The sequence below is a fragment of the Peromyscus eremicus genome, chromosome 4, assembly GCF_949786415.1.
Source record: "Peromyscus eremicus chromosome 4, PerEre_H2_v1, whole genome shotgun sequence".
Taxonomy (NCBI): domain Eukaryota; kingdom Metazoa; phylum Chordata; class Mammalia; order Rodentia; family Cricetidae; genus Peromyscus; species Peromyscus eremicus.
In genome coordinates, this window is record NC_081419.1 from 129,630,867 (window position 1) to 129,654,934 (window position 24,068).

Sequence of the window (24,068 nt, forward strand, 5' to 3'; positions counted from 1 at the left end):
CCCAGCACTCGGGAGGCAGAGCCAGGTGGATCTCTGTGAGTTCGAGGCCAACCTGGGCTACCAAGTGAGTCCCAGGAAAGGCGCAAAGCTACACAGAGAAACCCTGTCTCGAAAAACCAAAAAAAAAAAAAAAGAAAAAAAAAGAAAATACCTCAAAACCTGGCAGTATTGGTGCATACCAACACTTGGAAGGCAGAGGCAGGTGGATCTCTATGAGTTTGAGGCCAGCCTGGTCTAAGAGTGAGTTCCAGGACAGCCAGGGCTACACAGAGAAACCCTGTCTTGAAAAAACAAACAAGCAATCAAAAAGAGAGACCAGCATCGTTGAGGTGAAATCTTCTGGGAAGAGTTGCCTCAGGGTCAACCCACAGAAACTGTGTTCCAGAGGTGGTCGAGGCTGTACTCAAGCTGGCAGCTCAACTTGGTAGTGTAAGAGTCTCTCAGGTAGTACTGTTTTTGAAGGCCTGAAGGGGTCAATGAAGAGCAGCTGAGGCTAGGCACTGTGAGAGGCCAGGAGAGCATTGGTGAAGGTGCAGCTTCCATGGCAGTTGAAGTTCCAGAATTGAAGGGGTCATGCAGAGAAGCTGAGGCTTGGACCCATGAAGAGAGCCCACCAGTGAAAATGCAGCCCAGTTGCAGCAAGAGACACCAGCATTTTGGAGATGCCAGTACCATGGGATGACCCCTGAGGACAGCAGCAGTGGTGGAGTGGAGCCTGATTGAACCTAGAAGACAAGCTGTGTGTGCTGCAGAGGGTGGGGCTGAATAAGTGGCCCAAGCCCTTTGGAGGAGTTCAGAAGATCATGAGTGAGTCCCAGATAATTGGACATTGAGTTATGTAACTGTTAGAGTTTGGTTTTGCTTTGTTCAGATTGTGACTGTGTCCTGGTTCTCTCTTGAAGAAAGCAACTTAATTTTTATTTTTATTTTTTATTTATTTATTTATTTATTTATTTATTTAGATTTATTTTTTTTTGTTTTTTTTGTTTTATTTTTTTCAAGATAGGGTTTCTCTGTGTAGCTTTGCGCCTTTCCTGGAACTCACTCTGTAGCCCAGGCTGGCCTCGAACTGGCAGAGATCTGCCTGCCTCTGCCTCCCGAGTGCTGGGATTAAAGGTGTGCTCCACCACTGCCCGGCTATTTTGATTTTTATAAGAGCCCACAACTGAAAGACTTTGGACTTTTAGAAGAAATTTTGAGCCAGGCAATAGTGGTGAATTCCTTTAAACCCAGCACTCAGGAGGCAGAGGCAGGCAGATCTCTGGTCTACAGAGCAAGTTCCAGGACAGCAAGGTCTACACAGAGAAACCCTGTCTTGAAACAAACAAGAAAGAAAGAAACAAACAAACAAACAAACAAACAAGAAAGAAAGAAACAAACAAACAAGAAAGAAAGAAAGAAAGAAAAAAAGAAAGAAAGAAGAAAGGAAGAAAGAAAGAAGAAAGAAAAAGGAAAAGAAAAGAAACCTTAACTAAGACAATCAGCTCCTGACTCCAGGTTCCTGCCCTGTTTGAGTTCCTGTTCTGACTTCCTTCAAGGATAAGCAGTGATATGGAAATGTAAGCCAAATAAAGCTTTTCCTCCCCAGTTTGTTTATGGTGATGATGTTTTATCACAGCAACAGGGATCCTAACTAAGACAATAACTATTATTATTATTAACTGAGCTATATCCCCAGTCCTGCTGTTGTTGTACTGTTTCTATAGAAACACTTGATGTGTTTCTATAGAGGCTGTGGTGGTTTGAATAAGAATGGCCACATAGGCTCATCATCAGTTGGTGGAACTGTTTGGGAAGGATTAAGAGGTGTGACCTTGTTAGAGGAAGTGTGTCACTGGGGGAGGGTCTTTAGGTTTCAAAAGTCCATGCCTTTCCCATTCTCTGCCTCCTACTTGTGGATCAGGATGTGAGCTCTCGGCTGTTCCTGATGCCATCCCATTGCTCCACCATCATGGACTTTAAACCTCTGAAACTGTAAGCCCAATTAAACACCTCCTTCAGTAAGTTGCCTTGGTCATGATCTCTTATCATAGCAATAGAGAAATAAAACAGAAGTCAAACGACAGCTTCATTGATGTATAAATCTAACTAATCTTATCAATAAAACCCAAGAGTCAGATATCAGGGTAAAAACCTGAAAGATCAGAGAAGCAGGGGAGCAGCCACAGTGACTTCCTACCTTTCAGGTTTCTTCAACCAAAAGGGCCAAGATCCTGTTTTAGCCCAGCCTTACCACTTCTTGTCCCCCTCTCTACGGTCCTCCAAACCTGTATGGTTAACTAGTGGCTAGCTCCACCCCATGACCCCAAGCAGAGGAACACAAACAAAATACCATACATTTTCCCCCTTTTTATCTAAATAAAAAGCAAAGATTTTAACTAACATAGAAAAACTATATACAATATATATAATAACTATAAACAAATATATACAGGCAATAATTACATTAACAATGTCTAGTCCATTAACATTTAACAAATTCAGAGAAAATATCCCATTATCTATCCTATCTTGGTGAGTCCAAAGTGTTGTACCTAATTCATTTATTATCCTAACTTGAATTACCAACCCAAAAGCATCTTTTTATGTCTCTCAACCTTATACACCTCTTTTGTGAGTTTCTTTTCTGAACTTGTTAACAAGGACAACTGTAATTATCTAGTCTTCAACTCCATCAGAGACCTGAGAAGAATATATTACCTGAGTAAACAAATTATAAAGCAAACAACTTCTAAAACTAAGAAGTGACAGAAACAGCTGGCTGCCTGGACAGTCACCCAAGGATCCTCTGTAACATTGGGGCATCCATCTTCAGTTTGCAGACCTAGCGTATCTGACAGAATTTTTTTTCTTTTTTCTTTTAATATTTATTTATTTATTTATTTATTTATTTATTTATTTATTTATTTATTTGAGACAGGGTTTCTCTGTGTAGCTTTGGAGCCTGTCCTGGAACTTGCTCTGTAGACCAGGCTGGCCTCAAACTCACAGAGATCCACCTGGCTCTGCCTCCCAAATGGTGGGATTAAAGGCATGCGACACCACAACCCAGCTCTGACAGGATTTTTGAAGGACTGCCCTGCCTTGTCTTGGCAAAGTTCAGCAGTCACTTTCTTTTGTGTCCTGCTTGTTAAATTTGGACAGCATACTGTCAACAGAATGAGGCAATGGCAGTTTCTTGCTGAGTGGCTAACTTTTGCTACAAAGAAAGTAAACTCCATATGGAGTTTCTGTGATGCCCATCATCTTCTCTGTAGTAGATTGGTGCTGCCAGGAGCAGACATGTCTCATGTCATAAAAAAAAAAAAAACTTGTGTTATTACAACATCTTAAATGCCATATTCTATAGATCTCTGAAGTGTTTGAAGACCACCTGTCTATCTAAAATATATCTCTGTTGACCTTGAAAACATACCTGACTACAAGTTTGATTGTAATAGGTGACTAGTTACTGACTTGCATTTCTTTATTATCCTAAATAGTTTGTAATAATAACTTTCAAGGACTAGAAATTTACATTACATTGTTAAATGAGCTGTATAGGTACAATACCTTGAACAAGAGTAGAAACATATGTATGGTATGTTCTAACCAAAATAACCTTAAATTTGTATCTATATAAAAAAATCTTAAACAAGAGTAGAAACATATATAGTACAACAAAAATAACCTCAAAAATGTATCAATATATAAAACTCCATATCAATGTAAAATAGTTAAGGCTAGTAGATGCTTTTTTGTTTAAAAGTAGATTCAGCCGGGCGGTGGTGGCGCACGCCTTTAATCCCAGCACTTGGGAGGCAGAGCCAGGCGGTTCTCTGTGCGTTCGAGGCCAGCCTGGGCTACCAAGTGAGTTCCAGGAAAGGCGCAAAGCTACACAGAGAAACCCTGTCTCGAAAAACCAAAAAAAAAAAAAAGTAGATTCAATAATCTACCCTTTTATCCTATTTCTCTATCCCCCCTTTTTTTCCTAACCATTATCAATAACCTATAGCCAACCCCACTAAACAATGACAGCGATCCATAACTCACTGAACGACCAAATAACACCTACCCCACCTCTTGGAAATATGGGTGTTGTATTCTTAAAATTACTTCCTGCTGTCTGGGGGTGATGGCATCTTTGGGGGGGGGCCCTGAAAAAAATTAGGATAATTGTCAAGTCCTGGAAGAGCTAGCTGTATCATTTGTTGTCTAGTCTCTGTGTAATGGGAAAGGGCAGGGCTTGTCTCAAGTCCTGGCTAGAGTAGTCTGTGAGGCTAGACCATCTCAGCTAGCCACCTTGAAATTGTTCTGAGAATTCTGTAGTCCAAAGCCGATCTTTGGGTGGCATTTGTCAACTTGATGTTACCATAGTCCCAGTGGAATCATTATTGTGGAGCCCTATCCTCCTTTTGGAGACTTCAAATATTGCTGTTAGACATGGTTATGGTTCATTGCAGAAAACAAACATTTTAAATGTCACATGCAGCAGATCTCAAGGAGGTTATAGGATCAAAATTTGTTATGTACATCTAGAGTATAAAAACTTAATTCCTAGTTACCTAACAGAGACTCAAACCGGGAATCATGTACAGGAAGCTAGATGAAGCCTATTTCTAGAATTAGTTAGTACTCTATATGACCATCAATATCATGACAAAAAGTTTAAAATATATACATATATAATTTTATAAAATTTGAGATAATATTTATACCTTAAGAAAAGTGTTAAAGAGTCAAAATAAAACCAAGGGATTATGAGATTAGTAGCAATAGAATAGTTCCTTAATTTTGGTTTTTCTTGTGTCCCATATCAGGTAGCTCTTCTGACATGAGATAGATTTTAGATTTTCCTTTTAATAAGAATGCTTGGGTTTAGAGAGGGAGAGAGCCATGCTCCAACTCCAAAGCCAGCTTTAATTTTTAATTGAACTGCAACTTCAAGAAAACCATTTGTTTTATGTGTCTACAGAGAACAGCAGGAACAAATATTTGGGAAGATTATGAAATTTTATCCTGTTGGAAATGTGATATACCAATAGTCCAATTTACTCTTTTTCTTGTGACATTCTCTCTGGATCTCTGCTGATCTGTACTTTTTGGGGTTGAATTTTTTGTAACCCTATTTTATATCCTAGGTAATTAATAGAATCTCTTCTTTGTATTATTTCAGGAGCAATTTGTAATTCCCAACAAGGAAAAATTTTCTTTACTTCTTCAAACATTTTCTCTAAAGTATCTTCATTTGAATCAGCTAGTAAGATATCATCCATATAATGGTAAATTATAGATTGTGGAAGCTGTACATGAATTATTTCCAATGATTATCATACAAAACATTGGCACAGAGTGGGTCTGTTTAACGTCCCTTATGGGAGAACCTTCCATTGATATCTCTTAACAGCCTGAGAATTATTATAAGTAGTCACTATGAAGGCAAATTTTACTCTATCCTTTTCTTGTAAAGGTATAGTGAAGAAACAGTCTTTTAAATCAATAACTATAATAGACCATCCTTTATTTTATTTATTTTTTGAGACAGGGTTTCTCTGTGTAGTTTTGGTGCCTGTCCTGGATCTCTGTAGACCAGGCTGGCCCGAACTCACAGAGATCTGCCTGGCTCTGCTTCCGGAGTGCTGGGATTAAAGGCATGTGCCACCACCACCCGGCTAGACCATCCTTTAGGTAATAGAGAAGGCAGGGGACTTCCAGATTGTAAAGAGCCCATTGTCTGAATCATCTTATTAACAGCTCTTAGATCTGTTACCATTCTCCATTTTGCAGATTTCCTTTTAATAACAAATACAGGAGAATTCTAAGAACCAGTCAATACTTCAATATGTTGAGCACTTAGCTGCTCCTGGACCAGCTGTTCTAATTTTTCTGATGGTCTAAGACCATTGTTCCACCCAGACAGGTTTGTCAGTTAACTATTTTAAAGGTAGGGCTGTTGGTACCTTTGAAAGATCAGCAGCTGTTGTGCCCTGTTTCTGTACAACCTGAATGGCCAATGACTGTTCTTTATAATACCTTTTAATATTTTTCCCAGAAACATAGGTTAGTTTATGGTTTGTTTTTGAGATTGGAGGAATGTTAATCTGAGTATTCCATTGCTGTAATTAATCATGTCCCAGCCGGGCGGTGGTGGCGCACGCCTTTGATCCCAGCACTCGGGAGGCAGAGCCAGGCGGATCTCTGTGAGTTTGAGGCCAACCTGGACTACCAAGTGAGTTCCAGGAAAGGTGCAAAGCTACACAGAGAAACCCTGTCTCGAAAAAAAAACCAAAAAAAAAAAAAATCATGTCCCATAAATTCATTGCTATGTTAGCCACATATGGCTTTAATTTTCCTCTCTGTCCTTCTGGTCCTATACATTTGACCCATCTCACACTTTGTTTTACCTGAGATAAAGTTCCAATCACTAAAAGTTGAACATTTGTCCCCTGAAAAGGCCAATTTGGATGTCAAGATTCTGGTGCAATTATTGTTACATCTGTCCCTGTGTCTACAAAACTTTCTTTCTTTCTTTCTTTTTTTTTTTTTAAGATTTATTTTGAGTTCTCTATCTGCATTACAACTTTATGCCAGAAGAGGGCATCAGATCCCACTATAGATGGTTGTGAGCCACCATGTGGTTGCTGGGAATTGAACTCAGGACCTCTGGAAGAGCAGTCAGTGCTCTTAACCTCTGAGCCATCTCTCCAGCCCTACAAAACTTTCAATTACAATGTCATTTATTTGTATTTTTAGCTTTGGCCTTTGATTATTTATAGAAGTTTGCCAAAATATTTGCTTTATGTTTTTTCCTGAAATTTTCTTTTATTTTCTAAAGCTGTTCTATCATCCAGAGCGGTGTGGTTTTTTACAATAGGTATTAGGTTCTTTAATTTTTCTGGGGAGGAGTTTCTCCCATGGTGACAGGGAATGACTGAACCAAGTTTGACATGAGGGCCTATGAGAGTCCCCCCCTAAAAGTGTTTACTAATGGCAAATGGTTATGCTGTCTGTCCCTTGTTGATCTGCATTCATTTTGGTCATATGTCAGCCTTTGCCACACTTCTGCATACTCCAGAAGGCAGGGACCTTCTGTTTGGATTATTCCTAGAAAAAACATCATTTCTAGGAATGTCCTGCATACAATCCTATTTTAGGTGACCTTGTTTACAATTAAAATACCTGACATTCTGATTTTTCTTCAAGCCTCTGGAAATTACCTCTCCTATCCAAGTATCATCATGGTTATGAGATTCAATATTGACTATAATCTCAGATGCATTCCTCTATGGGTGTTGATCTTCCTTTAAAGGCCTGATTATTCTTTTGCATTGGGAATTAGCATTTTCAAAAGCCAAAAATTCAAGTATTATTTGTCTAGCTTCTGAATCTGGTATCATTCTATTTACAGCTGAAGTCAATCTTTGTAAAAAAAAAAAAAAAAAAGTTTCTTTTGGGCCCTGTATAATTTTAGTAAATGACTCAGTTATCTTTCCAACTTCTTCAATTCTGTCCCAAGCATTCAAAGCTGCTGCGTGGCATAGAGCCAGGGTGTGGTCATCATAGAGACTGTCTTTGACATCAGCATAAATGCCCTCTCCAACAAGTTGGTGTTGGGAGATTTCAATACACCTAGTCCTACTTCATTGTTCCATGGTCCTAGCTTCATCTTTCCACCAGGTTCTCCACTGAAATTGAGGAAAAGGTCCAAAACTGCTGTAACTAAATCTTTCCAGTCTTGTGGTACAATTCTGTTATTAGTTGACCATGAATTTAACATCTGCCTCAAAAAAGGTGAAAGCATACCATATGAGACTATCACTTCCTTAAATCTCCTCAAATTGAACATTTCCATGGGAATCCAGTCAGCTCTTACAAAGCCTTCGGGATGCCTGTCATTTGGTAGTTATTCCTGTAAGGAATTAAGGTTGGTTGCTGGGCGGTAGTGGCTCATGCCTTTAATCCCAGCACTTGGGAGGCAGAGCCAGGTGGATCTCTGTGAGTCTGAGGCCAGCCTGGTCTACAGCGTGAGATCCAGGACAGGCACCAAAACTACACAGAGAAACCCTGTCTTGAAAAAAAAATTAAGGTTGATTGTTCAATAACCTTGGGCTGTTCCTCTATTATTTTATAATGTAATGGTGAGGTTGGTACTCCCTTAAATTCCTCTGTCTTTGAATATTTCTATTATCTGATTTAGTACATTTTTCTAAGGCCTGTAACTTATCTTGCAAAACGGCAATTTTTTCTCTGGTCACTTTTTCCATATCAACCAACATTTTAAGGCATAAAACAAGAATTAACAAAATGATAATTAACATTATGATTATCCCAGTTAAATTGATTATTCCTTCATTTAATTGTTCCATTTTTAAACCATGCATTGTATAATCATACAGAGACCTAACTCCCTTCATCATAATAGTGTTTTCCATCTTTTTTTCTTTTGGATTTTTCGAGACAGGGTTTCTCTGTGTAACAGTCCTAGCTGTCCTGGAACTCACTCTGTAGACCAGGCTGGCCTTGAACTCAGAGATGTGCCTGCCTCTGCCTCCCGAGTGCTGGGATTAAAAGCATGCACCACCACTGCCCAGCAACCAACCTTAATTTATCCAGTCTCCTTACAGGAGTAACTACCATTTTTTACATGGGAAAAAAACTCTCTCCTTTTTTTTTTAAACTAATTTCCCCCCTTTAAGAATTCCCAATTCTCTCACCAAATCTGCAGACAAAAAACAGTGACGTGTGAGGCTGACTGCAGCTGCAGTACGTATCTGAGCAGAGAACATGGGCAGTGCACAGCCTGGCTGAGGACAGCTGCCACTGATCTCCTGTCAGCAGCCTGAGGAGGGGGCCAGGGAAAGCCTACAACCCACGAGGAAAGGAGCCAAAGTCTGAAAGGCAGACGTTGGTGGGGGTGGGGGTGGGGGGACCCACACATGTGAAAGCAGCATGTGAGATCTGTGAGAAGTGAGAGCACAGAGCTGCCTGAAGGCAGAACTGGTCAGTGGTGAGGGGCCGACTCTGGCGGCATTTCGAGCCCAGGTGCCTGTGAAGTTTGGAGCTTGTGGAGATCGCTTTAGAGAGGCTGCAACATGAAAATCCCAGACTTGCTTAGAGGACTTCGGGAAAAAGGGGAAACCTAGCTGGAGGTTCAGTGACTCCACGTAGTACATTTCCCACTTGCAGCTCCTGCCCCTCCTAAGTGGCTGTTTACTGAATTCATGCCCCAAAAGTTGGACACCAGATGATGCATAAATCTAATTAATCTTATCAATAAAAAGCAGGAGTTAGATATCAGGGCAAAAACCTAAAAGATCAGAGAAGCAGGGGAGCAGCCACAGTCGCTTCCTACCTCTTAGGTTCCTCCAACCAAAAGGGCCTAGATTCTTTTTCAGCTCTGCCTTACCACTTCTGTTCCTCTCTCTACAGTCCTCCAAACCTCTGTGGTTAACTAGCGGCTAGCTCCACCCTCTGACTCCAAGCAAGCTTTATTTGTCAGAACACAAACAATATCACACAACTCTTTGTGGAGTTGTTTCTCTCTTCCTACCTCTATTTGTGTGTGAAGGAGTGAACTCAGGCTGCCAGAATTACATGACATGCACCTTCTTAGCTGCTGAACTATCTGGAAGACTGTCCATTGTTGTTGTTGCTATTTAAAAAATTTTTTTGTTTGTTTTTTTGATACAGGGTTTCTCTGTGTAGGCCTGGCTGTCCTGGAAGCCTCTATGTAGACCAGGCTGGCCTTGAACTCACAGAGATCCACTTATCTCTGCTTCCCAAGTGCTGGCATTAAAGGTGTGCACCACTACCACCTGGCTATTATTATTATTATTATTTCTGTTTTTTCGAGACAGGGTTTCTCTGTGTAGTTTTGGTGCCTTTCCTGGATTTCGCTCTGTAGACCAGGCTGGCCTCAAACTCAAAGAGATCCACCTGGCTCTGCCTCCCAAGTGCTGGGATTAAAGGCCTGTGCCACCACCGCCCAGCTATTATTATTATTATTATTATTATTATTATTATTATTATTATTAACAAGATCTGACTATGTAACCCTGGCTGGCCTGGAACTCACAGAAATCTGCCTGCCTCTGCCTCTCACATACAGGGACTAAGGACACATGCCATCATGGCCAGTCGGTAGTATTAATATTTTCTTTTGAGACAGGGTCTCTCTATGTAGTCCTAGCTGCAGTCCTTGAAATTTATTATGTAGAGCAGGCTAGCCTCAAACTCATGGAGATCCACCCATCTTTGCCTCCCAAGAACTGAAATTATTGCCCCACCAAGCCTGGTTGGTATTATTCTTTAATGTGAGGTATTAAATAGGTTTTGGGTTTTTTTTTTTGTTTTTTGTTTTTTGTTTTTTTTTTTGGTTTTTCGAGACAGGGTTTCTCTGTGTAGCTTTGCACCTTTTCCTGGAACTCACTTGGTAGCCCAGGCTGGCCTCGAACTCACAGAGATCCGCCTCCCGAGTGCTGGGATCAAAGGCGTGCACCACCACCACCCGGCTATAGGTTTTTTTTTTTCATTTTCATTAATAAAAAAATATACTAGTATATATTAATTATACAAAATGAGTTTCATTATGACTTAAATAGAAATCTTTAAGATGTCTTACTTATAGGCAAAGATTCAGGTTTTTAACAGATTTAGTTCTAGAATTTCATTTGCACATAGGTCATACCAGGGGGCCATCTGGGATCCAGTTGAAGCACTAGCAGCTTCAGATAATAAAAATCCCTTATGATGCTGAGCAGTGGTGGCTCATGCCTTTAATCTCAGCACTAGGAAGGCAGAGGCAGGTGAATCTCTGTGAGTTCAAGGGCCACCAGGGCTACACAGAGAAGCCCTGTCTTGAAAAACAAATGAACAAATTTCCTATGAGGGGTAGGAGAGATGATTCAATGGTTAAGAGCCCTGGCTGCTTTTCCAGAGGACCCAAGTTTGAATCCTAGCCCCCACATGGTGTTTCACAACCATTTGTAACTCTAGTTCCAGGGTCTCTGATGTCCTTTTCTGGCCTCCTCTAGCACCAGGCACACCGAGACATACATGCAGGCATGTAGTGGTTTGAATAAGAATAGCCCCCAACAGGCTCATGTGTTTGAATGCCTGGTCCCCAGTTAGTGGAACTATTTGGGAAGGATGAGGAGGTATGGCCTTGTTGGAGGATGTGTTTCACTAGGGGTGGGCTTTGAGGTTAAAAAAGCCCATGCCAGACCCAGTGTCTCCTATTGTTGTTTGTTTTTGCTCTTTTGGGGAGCCCACCACCCAGCTTCCAAATAAATCACACATGAGGCTTATTCTTAATTATAAATGCCTGGCCTTAGCTTGGCTTGTTTCTTGCCAGTTTTCCTTAACTTTAAATTATCCGTCTACCTTTTGCTTTGGGGATTTTCCCATTTTCTTACTTCTGTAAATCTTACTCTTACTCCGTGGCTTGCTGTGTAGCTGAGTGGCTGGCCCCTGGTCCTCCTCTCCTCCTCTTGTTCCTTGATCTCTCCTCCTCCCAGATTTCTCCTTCTATTCTCTCTGCCTGCGAGCTCAGTCTATCCTTTCTCCTGCCTCACTATTGGCTGTTCAGTTCTTTATTAGACCATCAGATGTTTTAGACAGGCACAGTAACACAGCTTCACAGAATTAAATAAATGAAACATAAACAAAAGTAACACACCTTAAAATAATATCCTACAACAGTCCCCCTCTCTACCTGAGGATCAGAACATAGGTCTCAGCTACTTCTTCAGCTCCATGCCTGACTGCCTGCTACCACATTCCTCACTATAAGGATCATGGACTAACCCTCCAAGACTGTAAACAAGCCCCTAATTCAATGCTTTATAAGTTGCCTTGGTCATGGTGTTTTTTCATAGCTATAGAACAGTAACTAAGACAAGGCAAAATGCCCATGTACAGAATTTTTTAAATATTCCCTATGAGATTCCATTTTCCACTTTCTTCTCTCCACAGTGCTGGAGATGGAAACCACACCTTTGTGTGTACTAGGCAAGCATTCCACCACTCAGCTACAATACTTAGCCTCTTCTTAATTTCATTCACATGTGTGTGTGCATGTATGCACTAGAGTGTGCATGTGTGTGCACACTTGCACATGTGTGCATATGTTTGCATAGGTATGCAGGTGCATGTGGGTGCACACACATATTGAGGACAGAGGTCAACCTTGAATGTCATTCTTCAGGAACTGTCCACCTTTTTTTGGAGACACAGTCTCATTAGCTTGGGGCTTGCCAAGTACTGGGGTTTCAAAACACATTGCGCCACAGATTTTTATTGTTTTTAACTTTTTATTCTATGTATCTATCTATCTATCTATCTATCTATCTATCTATCTACCTACCTATCATCTATTGTGTGTGTGTGTGTGTGTGTGTGTGTGTACCACTGCACGTGTGTGGAGGTCAGAAAATAATTTATAGGCGTAGGTTCTCTTCTTCCACCACAGAGGCGTTGGGATTGATCTCAGGTCATCAGGCTTGGCAGCAAGCACCTTTCCCACTGAGCCATCTCTCTGACCACCCCACAACTTTTTTATATGGGTTCTGAACCAAACACAGGTCCATGTATTTATACAGAAAGTGCTTCACTCAATGAGCTGACCTCCCAGCTCCATTAACTTCATTTTGATAACCCACTTTTTCAAATATTTCTTATATTGAGGTGAAGAGACCTGTTTTAGGTTTTACCTTTTTTTTTTCCATATGAGCTGAATTTTATACGTGTTCATTTCTTGCATTTGAGATACTCTTTGATGGCATCCTTGGACTCAGAGTCTCTACCATAGTCCTTAGCCACTACACACCTGCAACCACCCCCCTCGGGGAGGGGGTTGCCCTCTTTGTTGGTTCTGCAGGTGCCTGCCCATTCCCCTAGTTTCTTGCTCTCATCAGTTTGAATTAGTTTGATGTGGTGCTCAGCACAAAGGGCCTCCGCCAACTTAACATGCATAGGTTCACCACAGCTGGATTGCAAGCACAGAAAGATGGGCTTGGGTGTGGCTGAGGCTTTGGCAGCATTGAGACATACTGGGCCATTGTAGATGGAGGCTGCTTTTCTCTGCAAGGCAATTTGAACACCCATTGCAGCTCCAGCTGCCATGCCTTCCTTGGCCACAGCTGTAGGCTCCTAGTGAAGCCCAGTCTTGGGCACACTTAAGCCTCTGCCTATGTGTACAACTCGCCATAGGGAAAAAGTATGTTTTATTTGATGTTCTGATGAGCTAGAGATAACTGGTCCAGGTTCTTAATTTAGGCTGGGGTGTGTTTGCAATTCTCTGCCATTAATAAATATTTTAAAGAAGAGTTGTTTTGCAAGGTGGTGGTGGCACACACTTTTAATCCGAGCACTTGGGAGGCAGAGGTAGGTAGATTTCTGAGTTTGAGGCCAGCCTGGTCTACAGAGCAAGTTCCAGGACATCTAGGGCTACACAGAGAAACCCTGTCTTACAAAAACAACAAAAACAAACCAAAAAAGAAGAGTGTTTGTTTAAATTTATTTTTAAATTTTTACTATTATGTGTTGTGGGTATTTTGTCTGCATGTATGTCTATGGACAAGCGTGTCTGATGCCTGTGAAGGCCAGAGTCGAGCGTCAGATCCCCTGGAACTGGAGTTACAGTTGTTAGCTGCCATGTGGACGCGGGGAACTGAACCATGATCCTCTACAGAACAGGAGCAAAATTAGCAAGTGCTCCTGACCTCGGAGCCATCTCTCTAGCCCCACTAATAAATCTCGTACTTGATAAGCCGGTGTAAATTCAGTGTCCTAAATACTTCAAAAACTTTTTGCTGGGCTGGAGAGAGAGCTCAGTAGTTAAGAACATGTATTACTCTTGCAGAGGACCCCAGTTCAACTCCCAGAACCCACTTTGAGGGTCTAACAAGCACTTGTAACTAGTTCCACGGAATCCAGTGCCCTCTTCTGGACTCCACAGCACCTGCACTCAAGTGCATTTACCCACATACTTACACATAATTAAAAAAAATCTTTAAAAAATATTTGTCTTTCTTTCCTTTTGCTTACTTCCATTTTAAGCAAGTCTCTGATTTTTAGTGTTTTTTAAAAAGCTTACTTATGTGTATGGGTGTTTTGTCTGCACGTCTGTCTGTGCACCACCTATGTTCTTGATGCCCTCAGAGCCCAGAAGAGGACAGAGATCCCTGGAACTGGAGTTACAAATGGTTGTGAACCACTATGTGGGTGCTGGGCATAGAACCTGAGTGGTATAGAAAAGCAGCCGGTGCTCTTAACCACTGAGCCATCCGTCTATTCCCCTTAACGGGTTTGTGTGTGTGTGTGTGTGTATATGTTCATGTGGATAAGGAGCAGGTGTGTGTGGGTACGTGTGGAGAACCCACATTGACCTTAGGTGTCATTCCTCAGGAGCCATCCATCTTGTTATTGTTGTTTTTAAGATTTACTTATTTTTATGGGTATGGGTGTTTTGCCTGAATGTATTTCTGTACACCATGAAGAGGCCAGAAGAGGGCGTAAGATCTGCTGAAACTGATTTATAGACGATTGTCAGCCACCATGTGGGTGCTGTATGGGAAATGGACCCAGGTCCTCTGGAAGAGCAGCCAGTGCTCTTTATCACTGAGCCATCTCTCCAGTCAGTCACCCATCTTGTTTCTTGAGACAGAGTCTCTCGTTGGCCTGGAGCTCACTATGCAGGCTAGGCTAGCTTAGCTGACCAGCAAACCTCAAGGACCCACCTATCTCTGCCTTCCCAGAAGGCATTGAGATTGTTGTCATGTGCTACCACATCTGGCTTTATATGTAGGTGGATCAAGCTCAAGTCTCTATGCTTGTTGGGCAAGCAGTTGACCGACAGAGCTCCTTTAATCAGCCCTTGGCTTAATCACAAATACCACAAAAAAAAGAAAAAAACAAAAGAATCCTTGTCCTTACATCTCCCTCCTCTCTCTTGTCCTTGTCCTTACATCTCCCACCCTTGTTGGCTATAGTATTTCATGGCCCCTCTCACGTTCTTCTTTTGCAGATCTGGGAATGGAACCCAGAACCTTGTATGTACAAGGCAGGCTGTCTACAAGAGTGCAAAACCCCAAGATCCTGTCATTCTGTCTAATTGATTTCCAGCTTCTTCGCTTGTGCTTTGCAGTCCTGTCTTTTGTTGTCAGCAAGGCTAGTGTTTTTGATGTTTCTGAAACGACTTTTACTTCTGAAAAGCCCATCTACTCCATTTGTTTTATGTATGGACTGTGGTGGCTTTGGTTTGGTCTTTGATCTGTTTTAAAATGTGCCAAGCCTTTTGAGTTCTCTGTTGTTCATGATTAGCATATGTTTCATGTTATTTCTTTCTCGCTCCTCTTTTGTGTCTCTCATTTGACATTTATTTTTCTTGTTTCTTGCCTCCTTTTTTTCTCATTCTGTAGTGTTTATTCTTTCTTTTTTAACCATAACTGCTCTTTTTGTATTTCTTTCTTTCTTTCTTTCTTTTTTTTTTTAGAGATTTATTTATTTATTATGTATACAGCATGTATGACTGCAGGCCAGAAGAGGGCACCAGATCTCATTACAAATGGTTGTGAGCCACCATGTGGTTGCTGGGTATTGAACTCGGGACCTCTGGAAGAGCAGTCAGTGCTCTTAACCCCTGAGCCATCTCTCCAGCCCTCTTTTTGTATTTCTGTGTATGTGTGCGAGCCTGTATGAGTATATATGTACTATGTATGTGCAGAAGACCACAGAGGCCAAAAGAGGGTGTTTGAACCCTAGGAACTTGGGTTACAGGTTGTGAGCCACCAAGTGGGTGCTGACAACCAAACCCAGTTCCTCTATGAGAGCAGCAAGTGCTCTCATCTGCTAAGGCATCTCTACAGTCTCACCATAACTCCTATAGATGAAATAGTTATAGACGCATAGAAAGTTGTAAAAGTATGTCTTAGTAAGGGTTTTATTGCTGTAAAGAGACACCAAGACCATGGAAACTCTTATAAAGGAAAAGATTTAATTGGGGCTGGCTTGCAGTTTCAGAGGTTTAGTCCATTATCATCATGGCGGAAGCATGGTGGCATGCAGGCAGACGTGGTGCTGGAGAAGGAGCTTAGAGAACTACCTCCAGATTGTCAGGCAGCAGGAAGTGAAGACTGAGACACACTTCTTCCAACAATGCCACACTCACTCCAGCAAGGCCACACCTGCTAATAGTGCCATTGCCACTCCCTGTAGAGGGAAGTTTTCCTGTGTCCCGCAGCTGCTTGGTCCCAAGTAAACACACAGAGCCTTATATTAATTACAAACTGTTTTGGCCTATTGCTCAGGCTTATAGCTAACTAGCTCTTATGCTTAAATTAACCCACAATTCTTGTCTGTGTTTAGCCACGTGGCTTGGTTCCTTTTCTCAGTCCAGCATTCTCATCTTAATTCCTCTGTGTCTGGCTGGAGACCCTGTCTCTGCCTTTCCTCCTCCCAGAATTCTCCTAGTCTGGTCACCCTACCTGTACTTCCTGCCTGGCTATTGGCCAATCAGTGTTTTATTAAACCAATAGGAGTGACAAATCTTTACAGTGTACAAAAGCATTATCCCACAGCAACTCCCTGTGAGCTCATGGGGGCCATTTTCTTTCAAACCACCACAAAGTAGTACAGAGAGGTCTTGTATTCTTCACTTAGTTTCCCTAGCAGTAATGTCTTGCATAATATAATTCAGTATCAAAACCAGGGAACTGACATAAGTATGCACCCACAGACCTTATTCTTATCATTCCTTAGTTCTCTGTGTACTCAGTGTGTGTATGTGTGTGTGTGTGTGTGTGTGTGTGTGTGTGTGTGTGTGTATGAATAAGGTCTACTAGGACTCCTTTAGATGCATGCTAGGCAAATGCTCTGATGGGGCACACCTCCAGCTCTCCAGTCTAGGACTTTGTTCTGGCTGTCTTCTCTAAGTTCAGTGCTCTTCATTTTCTCTATTGGTTGGGGATTGGATGGAAAGAAATGATGGCATGTCATGTGATACTTGCAATTCCAGTTTTTCACTGAGGATCTTAATGTAAAAACAAATTGAAGTAATAGTTGTCCTCAGGGAGTAGAGCTCCCTAGGAGAGTGTTGGACTATGATTGCGTCTTTTTCTTCTCTGCTTTTAGGACCACAGAGTCGTTTACTTTAACAAGGTCCTTTTGCCGCTTGATCTTGCAGCTGGTTGAAGGATTTCCTGATTGTGCCGCTTCATTGTGACTTCTGGGACAAAGCCATGGGCCCACTCCCTAGTGTCCCTTCAGTCTCAGGATTGCTGAGCTGAATGTTGACTATTCTTATCTGGAGCTGCAAAACTTTCCCCTTTTTCAAGATGCTTCCATGACCCTGGAAGTTGTTTAGCCACTTTGAGCCCTAGTGTCTTCATGAATAGGGTTGGGTTTAAGGTCCCTCATGGGGGCTGCAAGGATAACGCCCATGTTAGCTCAATAAATATTAGATCCTGATATACCGTTACCTCCCCTTCCCCCCAGAACTTTCGCTTGTGACATCAGTAGATTCTCAGAATACGGTTTTCTTGGAATCAGGCTTCCAGCAGCTGTTGGCAGGGCATGGGGAGTGAGGAGCAGCAGCTACTGCTTTGCCACTGAGGGAAGCTGTTTGTTTTTACTTTAGCGACTCATAGGGGAAGACTTCTTGTCCTCCCTGTGAAAGGCAAACGGTCCATTTGTACCATTTGCCAACTTAGGAACCATGAAGAGATGTAAGATGTCTCCTAGCTGGAAGATCCTGAAGATGGAGGAGGTGAGGCAGGTCACGGGCTCTGGGAGGGAATTCCTGAGCAGAAGATTTAAAGGAGCACGCATAGAGGAAGAAAGAAGCAGGTGTGGCAGAGGCCTCAGATGAATGGTGGCACCCTGTACCTCTCAGATTCACAGCTTGGCACAAAGAAGGGAAGCACCAGAGAGGCTCAGGACTGAGTTATGATCCCTGCTCTGTAGTCTTCTGAAGTTGCGTTCTTACCCAATGAGGCAGGGCAGCAAAGGAGGGTAGGAGGCTTGGCTATGGACTCTGGAGGCAGGCTGCTCAGGTTAGATGCCCACCACCTACCAGTCATGGGACCTTAGGCACATAACCGGGTCTGTGGTACTGTTTTTCTCTTCTGTAAAGAGCAATAATGTTAGCATCTACATGAATTTACTGCTGAAGAATAATGGCCTGATGATAGTAAATTATACTCAGTAAGCATTAATATTGCTAATAAAGCACTTTAAGATTATTTCTTTTATTTTTGAGGTTATGTTATAATTCTGTCATTTCTCTCCCTGTAATTCTAGTCCCAGTGAAATCCTACATCATCTCCTGGCTTCTGTGGGCACCAGGCACACACATGGTACACAGGCACACATTCAGACAAAACACCCATGCACATAAAATAGATAGATAGATAGATAGATAGATAGATAGATAGATAGATAGATAATTTTGAAGTATGTGTGTATAACCTGTGTGTGGTGTCATAGACCTTTAATCTCTACATTTGGGAGATAGAGGCAGGTGGATCTCTGTAAGTTTGAGGTCAGCCTGATCTACATAGCAAGTTCTAGGACAATTGGGGCTACACAGTGAGACCATTTTAAAAAAAATAATATGTATCAGTGTGGATGTATATGTGTGTATGTATGTGTAGAGGTCAGAGGTCAATTTAAGGTGTTGTTCCTGAAGCACCATCTACCTTTTGTGTGTGTGTGTGTGTGTGTGTGTGTGTGTGTGTGTGTGTGTGTGACATGGTCCCTCACTGGCCTGGATCATGCCAAGTTGGCTGGCCACTGAGGCCCAGGATCTGCCTATCTACACCTCCTCTGAGCTGGTATCACCAGCAGGTGCCATCACACCCAGCTTTTTGATGTGGGCTCTGGACACTGATCCTCATTCTTGTGTGGCGGGTACTTTACCGACTGAACACCCTCCCTTTGCAGCTTGTTATCATGGACTCAAAGGCTCAAGAAATGCCTCTTGAATTTTTCTTCCATTTTTAGAATCTAAAACATCCTCCATTCTTTATTTTCCTCAGGAGATTGACTTTGGGAAGACCTGGATGAGTGCTTGGCTTTTAGATTGTTCTGCATTTTGGATGCCCCCTATCCTACACATTTGCTTGGCTAGTAGATGTCTGTCCTGACTCCTGAATTCAGTTAGGGATGGATGTAGTTGAAGTTTTCCTGTGTCCCACCTGGCCCATGGTCAGGACAAATCTCTCTCACCTGCCTGTCCTGAAGCCACTTGGACCCAAGTAAACACACAGAGGCTTATATTAATTAAACTGTATGGCCTAATGGCTCAGGATTCTTGCTAGCTAGATCTTACATCTTAAATTAACCCATTTCTATAAATCTATACCTTGCCACGTGGCTCGTGGCTTACTGGTATCTTTATATCTTACTTCTCATGGCAGCAGCATCTGGCAGCGTCTCCTGACTCAACCTTCCACTTCCCAGAATTCTCCTCTCTGCTTATCCTGCCTATACTATACTTCCTGCCTGGCTACTGGCCAATCAGCATTTTATTTATCAGTAAATCAGAGCAACACACTCACAGCATACAGAAAGACATCCCCAGCAGATGGATGGCCTGTTTGTCCTCAGTCCAATTTCACATCCCCTGGGAAATGACAGATGGCTCATCTTAGATTAGATATTAGCTTTCTATTGTTTTTTTTTCCTTCTTCAAGATTTATTTATTATAAATACAGTGCTTTGCCTGCAGGCCAGAAGAGGGCTCTCATTACGCGGATGATTGTGAGCTGCCGTGTGGTTGCTGGGAACCGAACTCAGGACTTCTGCAAGAGCAGCCAGTGCTTTTAACCTCTGAGCCATCTCTCCAACCCCAGCTTTCTATTGTTGATGTAACACACCACCACAATTTAACTTTTTTTTTTTTTTTTTTTTTAGGTTTTCCAAGACAGGGTTTCTCTGTGTAGCTTTGCGCCTTTCCTGGACCTCGCTCTGTAGGCCAGGCTGACCTCGAACTCACAAAGATCCGCCTGCCTCTGCCTCCAGAGTGCTGGGATTAAAGGCGTGCGCCACCACCACCCGGCCAATTTAACTTTTAAATTACATTTATTTATGTATGTGTGTATTTATTTATTTGTGTGTATATGCTCCTGTGTGTGCATGCCATGTTGCCCATGTGGAGTTCAGAGGACATTTTGTGTGAGTCGGTTCTCTCCTTTCATCCTGTAGGTCCAGGTGTCAAATTCAAGTCTTTGAGTTTGTCATCAATTGCCCTTACCCACTGATCCAGGCATCATGCTGGCCCCAAATCACTACAATTTAATGACTTAAAATAATGCAACGGTATTAGCCTTCGATATAGTAGAGGTCATCTTGGGCTAAAATCATGGCATCAGAAGTTGGAAATATGGTTCAGTAGTGGAGTCTTTACCTAGCAGACGCAAGGCCCAAAATTTAATCAGCAAACAAACAGGCAAATAGTGCCCTAATAAATAAACAAAAGAGAGTCAGTGTTGGCAGGCCTGCTTCCTTTTGCAAGGCTCCAGAGAATCCAACCCAGAGGTCTTGGATACCTCTACATCTAGGGCCACACAATTTTCTTCACTTATGACATTTTTCTCAGTGTTCAAAACTAGAAGTATTGGACCCTATTGACCATTTTCCCTTCATATTCCTCTGATTCCACAGTTTTGTATAGCTTACCCATGCCCCAGCACACACACACACACACACACACACACACACACACACAGAGTTACTTATATTCTTTATTTTCTCCACAAAAATAAAGACAATTAGTGCACTGTGAGTGTTTAACAATTGGCTCCTGGTGAGGAGGATGCCCTGAGTGTCTACCCCTACCCTGGGTCAGTTACTTTAAAGCTACCAACAAAATTTCAACTGGTTTTCAAACGTCCTGAGAGAGTGGGTAGAGCTCATGTCTAGCACACTCAAGGCCCTAGGCTTAATCCCCAGCGCCCCAGCACCCCAGCACCCCCCAACCTCCAAAGCTAAACTTCTGACTGTATAACCACTGTTCCAACACATCACTGCCTTCCATCCCATTCAATTCTGCCCTCTTTGGAGCTGCCCAGCCCGAGGGCAGATGACTTTCATTGACCTGGATCACTGTCTCCACAGGGGCTGTACCAGCTCACCATGGACATAATCGTAATGATTCGAGTATGTAAGATGTTCCGCCAAGGCCTCAGGGGATTCCGGGAGTATCAGATCACTGAGCCAGTCCAAAGGAAGCAACCTATCTTCTCCTTCTGGGATGTAAGTAGCCCAGCCAAACCGGGCTGCTGGGATTTGATGCGTACAGCACAAAGCCATCTGTGGGAGAAGACAGGGGGAAACAGACGTGTGAAATCCAACCACTGCCTCTCTTCATCCCAGCCTGGCCCTGGAGAGACGACATCACTGAGCAAGTGGGCCGCCCAAGTCTGAACCCTGAATTAGACAGCCTTTCGTGGCCTTGTGGTAGGCAGTGCTGGCTAGGGCAGCCTGCTGGAGCAGGACAGTAGCAGGACCCACTGCCCTGAGTTTAGGGCAGAACAGAGAGTAGGGAGAAAGGGAGGCCCCTGTCCAGATTTTCCTTCCAAGTCTGTGGCTCCTCCTCCCTGTGGAAGTAGAAACCAGTAGTGTTCTGCTCACACACATCCCTCAGGTGAAATGAAACCCCAGGGGTGAGGGAGGCATGGTATGCTTTCCAACTGTAATCACGGGGCTAGAGAGATGGCTCAGCAGTTAAGAGCACTGACTGCTCTTCCAGAGGACCTGCCAGCACCCACATAGCAGCTCACAACTGTCTGTAATTCCTGTTGCAGGAATCCAACACCCTCACACAGACACATGCAGGCAAAACACCAATTCACATTTAAAAAAAAAAAAGTTCTGACAGTAATCACAAGAGCCTGATGGAATTAGAGGGCCACAACAGAACCAGGATTTTCCTGAGTGTTTTGAGGTGTGTACCCTCTCTTTACCAAAGGAAGGGGGCATTTTTGGGATCCTGTTTGCCATGCTGATCCCATTTTCATGATAAAGAAGGTCCCAGCTTAAAATACCTTATAATAGTAAATCATGAGCTCTTTTTGTCTAAGAAGTAGTGGTTGGTTGGCCACTGTCTTATGTTTGTATTGCTGTGAGAAGATACAATGACCAAAGCAACTTACAGAAGAATTTGTTTGGGGCTTTCAGTTTCAGAGGGTGAGAGTTCATGGCCATCATGGCAGGGAGCATGGCAGCAGGCAGGCAGGCATGGGGCTGGAGCAGTAGCTGAGAGCTCATATTTGATCCACAAGTAGGACATAGAATCAGAGCGCTGGAAATCGCAGGGGTCCTTTTGAAACTTCAAATTCCACCCCCGATGACACACCTCCTCCAACAAGGCCACACCTCCTAATCCTTCCCAAACAGTTCCACCAACTGAGGACCAAGTATTCAAACATATGGGTCTATGGGAGCTGTTCTCATTGCAGCCACCACAGTTACCATTCTGACAGTCTGTCCCATTCCTCCAAAGGTGTCTTCACTGGTGCTTTGTGTCTCTACCCCACTCCAGGTTCAGTATTTCTCCAGCTCAGTATGTAGACCAGCCATGCCCATTTTCCTCTTGGGCCATGAGTAATTAGACCCAAACCTCTGCCTTCTGCATCTAATGTCTTATTCCAAGAAATTTCTCCGAATGATTTCTGAAGGATGGAGGATGGGAGAGGGACAGTGGGGGATAGGGAGGTGGACTTCCACCTCTTTTTTTTTTTGAGACAATAATCTAATTAGTAAGTTAAGCTATAGTAGGAACTGGAGCCTATAGGCTGGCTGGAGAAACAGGGCACATCCTCCTAAAGACATTCCAATGGATTTATCCTCTGGCTGTGCTGGTCAAACTCAATAGGTCTTCAGCCCTGTCACCAGCCATGAGATAAGGGAGAGAGAGGATCAAACTGTAACCTGTGGAACTCAACTTCGTTTTCAAGAAGGACATTCTACTTCTCAGGGTGGCAACAGGAAAGAGTAGGGCTGACATGTGGATGACAGGGAACAGAAGACTCCGAGTGAGGGATGAAGTCAGGAGAGTGTGATATGAGACCTCACCACATTGCCTAGTCAGAGTGACCTCCAGTAGAGAAGAAACCTTCAACGGCACCAGAGGAGCCACATGGCTGTTGACTGAAGAGCTGGGCTGGAATACAGGGCTGGGTGGGGAGAGCCAGGGGCCAGTTTTCCATGGAGTATGTGAATCTGTATTTCTGAGCTCCCCTCTCTTCCTTTGTGGGCTTCCCTGAGGAGTACCACTTGAGTTGAGAAATGAGTTTATTTAGGCTTCTAGAAGCATGATGGGCGGGGGGTGGGGGGCGGTACATAGGAGCACAGGTCACCTCTAAACAGCCACATTGCTGAAAAGCTTCACCCCAGCACGGATGACAACTCCCTCAAAGCTGGACAGGTGGAGCCCCCCTTGAGTTACGCTCCATAACCTCTGTGCTCTACCACCCTGGAGAGCGTGTGTGCCTGGAACAGAATGCTTTCAGCTGGTGTGAAGTACAGGCAGGGAGCTGAAATCTCAGGTGAGGGTCTAATGCCTTCCCCCCACCACCATGAGGGACACCACAGGCAACCCAGAGGTCTCTGGGGAGTAGTCCCAGCTGCTCTCATGGAGGTAGAAACGGCTGACATGCTTGGAGGACAGCATTTCACAGCAGGCAAGAGATCCAAGGGGCTCCAGGGAGCCATGTGAGGCGTTCTCTGGAGAGTGGGTTCCTTGGTTTGGCCAATTTTCTTCTGTGTTGCCTCTTCCTATGTGTTCTCTTCCCTTTTGCACCCTTCCTTCGTCTGGCAGGAGACTGGGTTGGTTAGTTCACCCCTGAGATCTCTTGTCCTCTTCCTGGCCATGCTCTGGCTTGGCCTCTTCCTTCCTTCCTTCCTTCCTTCCTTCCTTCCTTCCTTCCTTCCTTCCTTCCTTCCCTTCCTTCCTTTCCTTCCTTCCTTCCCTTCCGTTCCCTTCTCCCCTCCCTCCCCTCCTTCTCTCCTTCCTTCCTTCCCTCCTCCCCTCTTCCCCTCCTCCCCTTCTCTCTCTCTCTCTTTCTTTCTTTCTTTCTTTCTTTCTCTCT

General features: G+C 43.2%; 1 protein-coding gene across 1 annotated transcript in view; it reads left to right on the top strand.

Annotated features, from left to right (window-relative positions):
* Window positions 1–17,518: 17,518 nt before the first annotated feature.
* Cnbd2 (cyclic nucleotide binding domain containing 2) overlaps window positions 17,519–24,068 on the top strand; it is a 55,230-nt gene continuing 48,680 nt past the window's right edge. Inside the window, exons 1-2 of the mRNA XM_059261760.1 lie at window positions 17,519–17,743; window positions 21,094–21,231. Of these exons, the coding sequence (XP_059117743.1) occupies window positions 17,693–17,743; window positions 21,094–21,231 (189 nt within the window). The 5' untranslated portion in view covers window positions 17,519–17,692. The remainder of the gene's footprint in view (window positions 17,744–21,093; window positions 21,232–24,068) is intronic.